Below are 6128 nucleotides of genomic sequence, written 5' to 3'. Positions count from 1 at the left end.
ATAAACATTACCAGGGATTCTGTGTGGTCTGGTAGGGGAGTGAGAGTTTGGAGACAGAGAGCCCCCAGGCAGTGTGGGGAAAGAGACCCTGCGGGAAGTTGTGGGAGCGGCAGGATGTCTGGAAGGACGGTTTCAACAGCCTGGGACAATTTAAATCGTAAGCCAGCAGGCATCCGACCCTTAGGCTGATTTTAAATTCCAAAGTCAAGAAACTCAAGGCTATTTTTGCTCACCAATTGCATACTTGCATTCCTGTCCATGCTTGTGCAAGATCTGCCTGTGGACAGAGCATGGCCAGGTTCATGAATGGACCTGAGAAACAGCACTAGACCCAGGATAGTCCGTTCATAAGCTGGAGACACAGACAGGCCAAGCACCCCACCTCTGATCAAAGCCCCTAGACGCAGTTCATTCATCGGCAACTCCGAGGAGTCCCTGTCTGCTGTGGCAGGTGCTTTTTGTTCCTTTCCAAATAAACTTTGCTTTTTTGCTTGCTGTTGCGGTCTCTGAACCCATTCTTTGGTTTGAGAAACCAAGAACCCTTGGATACTTCAGAGCAGCTGCAATGGGAGGAGGTCTATGGGAAGGGGGTGTGTGGTGAAGTGAAATTTCTTGGTACAACTCTTCTATCCATAGTCTTTGTAATTCCCACCAAATGTCTGGGTGGGTACATGCAAATAATGTGTGGCTGTGAGACTCTAGCATGGGGATCGGTCATTTTTTGCCATTCCACGGGGTATAAAGTGAGCTCTCTCAGGAGCCGGAAGGGAGAGCCTCTCCTACATCAAGAAAAGAAAAAGAGCCATGATCAGAGGGGCTCTGAGATTGCTTCATGGGGAAGTGGTGGAAGTAGCAGAAGCATTACTCCTCAAACCACGAGGCAGGCAGTTTCCTATCCCAGGCAGAGTAAAGCTGAGTGCTGCCATGCAGGAAGCTGGCATGCAGAGTAGGGTGCCCTTTGGGTATTGATTGGCAGCGCTGAAGTTGCTTTGTAATGCTTATGAGCCATGTAGCCGAGAGGCTGAGGGTCAGAGACAATAGTGGGCATGGCTGAGAAGAGGCGCTGCAGACAAAAAACCTGTATCCATAAAATTTCTGAACCTGATTTGTTGTGACCTGTTAGCTTCCCTAATAAACACAATATTCATAAGTACTGTATCACCTGTGAGGTCTTTGTGGCCATTGCAACAGACTGTCAAGCCCAGCAGAGAAGTGAAGTGCCTTGGAAGAGATGATTGGCACCCAAATAAGGTAAAAGAGTTCGGAGAGTGGAGGTATGTCTGATCCTGACCACTGCCTCAGAGAAATCAGTCCTTGACCGATGTGGACATGGATTCTCCTTCCCCTTCTGCAGTCAGAGGGGGTCTGACCTGATCCCCCTGCCATTCCTGCAGGGTGACACCCACCTGATGCCATCACTGCTTAGATTACTCATTAACATAGGACAGGGAAACCTGTTTGCTTCTGCTTAGTCTGTGACTGGGCTTCCTAGGACAGTGGGTGACTTGTGTTCAGCAGGTGGTGAGATTAAGAAGCAGAGTAAGAGTCCTCCGGGGCATTGACGGAGGGAATATATGCTTCTTTTTCTGTTCCCTGACCTTCCATGTTGCCTTGGCCCTAAGGTAATGTTCTAAGGGAAATTATTATTCAAAGGAAAGTGCTCTGCTACACAAATGGATGGTGTTTATGAACGGATTCTGTCCCTACATATTTGAATCCTAGATGGAGTGTTGGGCTCCAAAAATTGAGACAATTAAACAAAACTTATGTTAAGAAAAATTACCCCAAAGCTGTAAATAAGACCAGAAAATGATGACACACTATTTCAGTATCCTCCTGAAGCATTGATTGACAGGTCCACCCAAGGATTATTTCAGTTTCTAAGAAAATGCTGTCTCACTTAGCTCTCCATGGCCAATGGAGGCTCAGACTCCATGGAGCTGTATGTGAAGTGGGAGGTCTGATCTGGAAGAGATGCAATTGTTTGCTTTTCTTCCAAGGCTCAAGCCCAGCTCTTCTGGTGCAACCCAGCTTACTGATCTCCCCCTTTGCCCATTCCCTAACAAACCCCACCATCACAAGTGCTGTATCGTCTCTGAGTTCTATGTGGCCCCTGCAACTATCAAACCCAGCAGAGAAGTAGAGTACTGTGGGGGGAATGATTAGTGTCGGAATACAGCAAAGAAAGTTGAAGGGTGGAGGTATGTCTGACCTCTGGACCTACTGTTGTCAGCCACCCTCCACTTCTTTTGTTCCACCATCCTCATTCCTACCCTCATGCCTCTTCTCTTCTCTGGGCGATTCAGGAATGGAAGTGATTCCATGGACTTAGGAACTCAGAGCGGGAGGTAGCTAGGTAAAAGATTTCACGCTTAGTCCGTGCTCTGAGTCTGCACCTAAACAGAATCCATGCTACCTACTGCCCTAGAGCAGTGAGTGGTTCTCAACCTTCCTCATGCTGCAACCTTTTAATACAGTTCCTCATGTTGTGGTGAGCCCCCACCACAAAATTATTTTTGTTGCTACTTCATAACTGTAATTTTGCTACTGTTAGGAATCATCATGTAAATATCTGATATGCAGGATGTATTTTCTTTTTTGTGGTTGTTATTTATTTATTTAAAAACACTTTTAAAATCATTTTATTGGGAGCTCGTACAATTCTTATCACAATCCATACAGACATCCATTGTGTCAAGCATACATGTACATTTGTTGCCATCATCATTCTCAAAACCTTTGCTTTCTACTTGAGCTCTTGGTATCAGCTCCTCATTTCCCCCACCCCTGTCACCCTCTCCCTTATGAACCCTTGATAATTTATAAATTATTATTATTTTGTCAAGTCTTACACTGTCCGACGTCTCCCTTCACCCACTTTTCTGTTGTCTGTCCCCCCAGAGAGGAGGTTATATGCAGATCCTTGTAATCAGTTTCCCCTTTCTACCTCACCTTCGCTCCACCCTCCCCAATGATATGATTTTTTGTTCTTTGATGCCTGATACCTGATCCCTTCGACACCTCGTGATCACACAGGCTGGTGTGCTTCTTCCATGTGGGCTTGCAGGATATATTTTCATTGTTACAAATTGAACATCATTACAGCATAGTGATTAATCACAAAACAATATGTAATTATATATTGTGAAATATTTATTTCTAGTGAAAAATCAATGAAGTTTTGTCTTGAAGCATGGTGTAGCATGGGTAGCAGTCTTCACGCCAGGTACTTGTGTGTGGGCATATCTGCATATGGGCAGACTCACCTGGAGACGGATAGAGGAGTGGTGTCTCGGCTCCTAAGACCATCGGATATATGTGTTTTCCGATGGTCTTAGGCGACCCCTGTGAAAGGGTTGTTCGATCCCCCAAGGGTTGTCTCGACCCACAGGTTGAGAACCGCTGCCCTAGGGAGACTGGGTTGGATGTGAGAATCATACTACTCATTAAATGGCGCATGTCTTAGAGTTCGCCAGAGAAGCAGAAGCAGTAACCCACGTGTGTGCACATGCATAGCCTTTTCTGTTTATTTCATTCATTTTAAAAGAGTGGCTCAAGTGGTTATGGCACTCATCCAGAATCTGCAGGTCAGGCAACAAGCTGGGAATTCAGGTAGCCTTATTTCCCAAAATCTGTAGGTCACGTGATGGGAGAGAGAGGGAGGAGAATTCTGATCAGGTGGTTGTTTATACTCTGGAGGCAGAATCACTCTTTGGGAAACCTCTGGTTTTACTCTTATGGTCTTCAACTAATTGTCTGGGGTAATCTGCTTTACAGAAAGTCAAATGACTTCCGTGCTAACCACATAAAATACTACATAACCACATAGTGTTTGACCAGATAACCAGGCACCATAGCCTAACCAAGTTGACACATAAAATTAGCCATCACAGGGCTCAGCCTTCCGTTATTTGAATCTCCAAATGATATGGACCCTCAATCGACATCTGGGTTTCACAAGCCATCTTCCCTCTGTTTCCCTCCCCTCCGTCCATGAATCAGATTACCTTTGCTACAATAAAAAGTAGGTTTTATTTCAAGCCACAAAGGTGATTTGATTGTGATTGAGAAAGCCATGTGGTCTTTTAGAGTTTTGTGTTCTATAAATTGATCCTTTATGGGGAAAATGGTAGCGCACCATCACTATATGTCACCTTCGGGTCCCTGGCTGGTTCTAGTGAAGATTTCTGTAACAGACTCCAGTTTCTCCCATGACGTCAAGAGATTATTGTCTCCTTCCTATACTAAAAATGATCCCGATCATTTCTCCAGCAACATACTCAGGAGGGCAAGATTCCCTATAGAACCTTGTAGGGAAGACTACTCTGATGGAAAGATGATCTATTTGCTGTTTGACATTCAATCATTCTATTTTAGGGAACTCTCAAGATGGGAGGGAAATAGAATCCAGCTCCCGATTCTAAAGTGAAAAAAGGGTCTATTTTCAGCTAGAAGTGTGAATTAGGATATTTGTAGAGGTGAGGTATCCATGCCAGATATAAAATATCAGTGGATATAGGATATCTGTGGCGAAACAGGTGGATGCTCCTTTCTAGAAGTAGATCTCAATGGAGTGTTGTTTGCCCAGCAGGAGAGCAGCGGTGAGTGATGATCGGAGGCAGTGCTGCCAGCTGTAGCCATGAAGGTCATCCAAAGAGATGACCCCAGTGATGGCAGCTGACGTAGACCATTCTTATGGCAAGATCTTAACTGTGTCTCACTTCTCCTGGTTCCTGTCCTGCCTGGGTTCTCCAGGTTTCTCTTCTGTTTGATAAGCTACTAGATGCCTTTCTGACAAATGGCTTTCCTGCTTAGGTTAAGAACCCTGACTTGCACAGCAGCCTTGACATCTTTATTCCTCAGGCTGTAGACCAGAGGGTTCAGCATGGGAATCACAATGGTGTAGAACACAGAGAGGATCTTGTTGTAGGCTGATGCACTCTCGGGATTGGGTTGGACATAGACAAGGAACACAGAGCCGTAGAAGAGGGAGAGGGCGGTGAGGTGGGAGGCACAGGTGGAGAAGGCCTTGCGTTGGGCCTCCAGGGACCTCATCCTACAGATTGTGACCAGGATGTAGGCATCAGAGACTAAGATGACTGAGACTGTGGGGACCGTGACCAAGGCAGAGAAGAAGAGCAGGATGATATTGGCTGTGGTGGTGTCTGAGCAGGCCAGCTGGAGCACCGGGGGGATGTCACAAAAGTAATGATCGATGATGTTGGGACCACAGAAAGGCAGGCTGAAGGCATTCCCTGTCTGGACAGATGAAATGAACACACCCACAGCATAGGTGACCGCTATCAGCTGGACACACAAGCGCTTGGACATGATAGTGTGGTAGAGAAGAGGGCGGCAGATGGCCACAAATCGGTCATAGGCCATGATAGCCAGAAGCAGACACTCTCCTGTGCCAAGGAGGATCATGAGGGCCATCTGGACCACACAGCCCACCAGGGAGATGGACTGGTCAGTGCTGAGGAAGCTGGCCAGCAGCCTGGGAGTGAACACGGAGGAGTTGCAGATGTCAAGGAAGGAGAGTACACTAAGGAGGAAGTACATGGGGGTGTGGAGGGGAGAGCTGGTGCGGATCAGGTCGATCATGCCCAGGTTGCCCACCAGAGTCACCGAGTAGATCAGCAAGAAGATGGCAAAGAGGAGTTGTTTTTGGTCCTCCTGGTCTGTGAGACCCAGAAGGATGAAGCTCTTCACCGTGGTGTGATTCTGCCCCAATGCCATCCCACTGGTGCATTTTCCATATGGCAATGAACAAGAGGAGGAGAAGCAAGAATGTTAACATTCAGGTCAAAGAGGTAGCCTTGGTCATATTCTACAGTGGAAGAGCCATGTCTTTCTCCAAGTGATAGACCGCTGCTCAGATCTCACATCAACCCCATCATATCAAGTTCATGTTACAACACTGTAGGACAATGTCTACATTCCTTATTCTACCAGATGTCCTCTATGACACCCCCACATGCTACCTTGCTCTCAGTTGTGCTCTATCAACGCTTTGAAGGTATCATGTTATTTGGGTATCATATTGTTTTGAATGGCTATGTCTTTCCATATTCTATATTTTCTCACAATGGCCTTTGGTTTCATTGAGTCCAGCTTAGAGCTCTGTT

The 6128-nt window shown here is 46.3% G+C and overlaps 1 protein-coding gene across 1 annotated transcript; it reads right to left on the bottom strand.

The window, feature by feature from the left end:
• Nucleotides 1-4779: 4779 nt before the first annotated feature.
• On the bottom strand, nt 4780-5760 carry LOC101647803 (olfactory receptor 477-like). Its single transcript, XM_030887532.1, has one exon. It carries the CDS (start codon nt 5737-5739, stop codon nt 4780-4782), a length of 960 nt encoding a protein of 319 aa, XP_030743392.1. The 5' UTR covers nt 5740-5760.
• Nucleotides 5761-6128: the final 368 nt, after the last annotated feature.

Source organism: Echinops telfairi, unplaced genomic scaffold (genome assembly GCF_000313985.2).
Source record: "Echinops telfairi isolate 266 unplaced genomic scaffold, ASM31398v2 ScPeMD7_7416;HRSCAF=8454, whole genome shotgun sequence".
Classification (NCBI taxonomy): domain Eukaryota; kingdom Metazoa; phylum Chordata; class Mammalia; order Afrosoricida; family Tenrecidae; genus Echinops; species Echinops telfairi.
The sequence above is the reverse complement of the archived record's forward strand: the minus strand, read 5'-3'. Positions and strand labels throughout refer to the sequence as shown.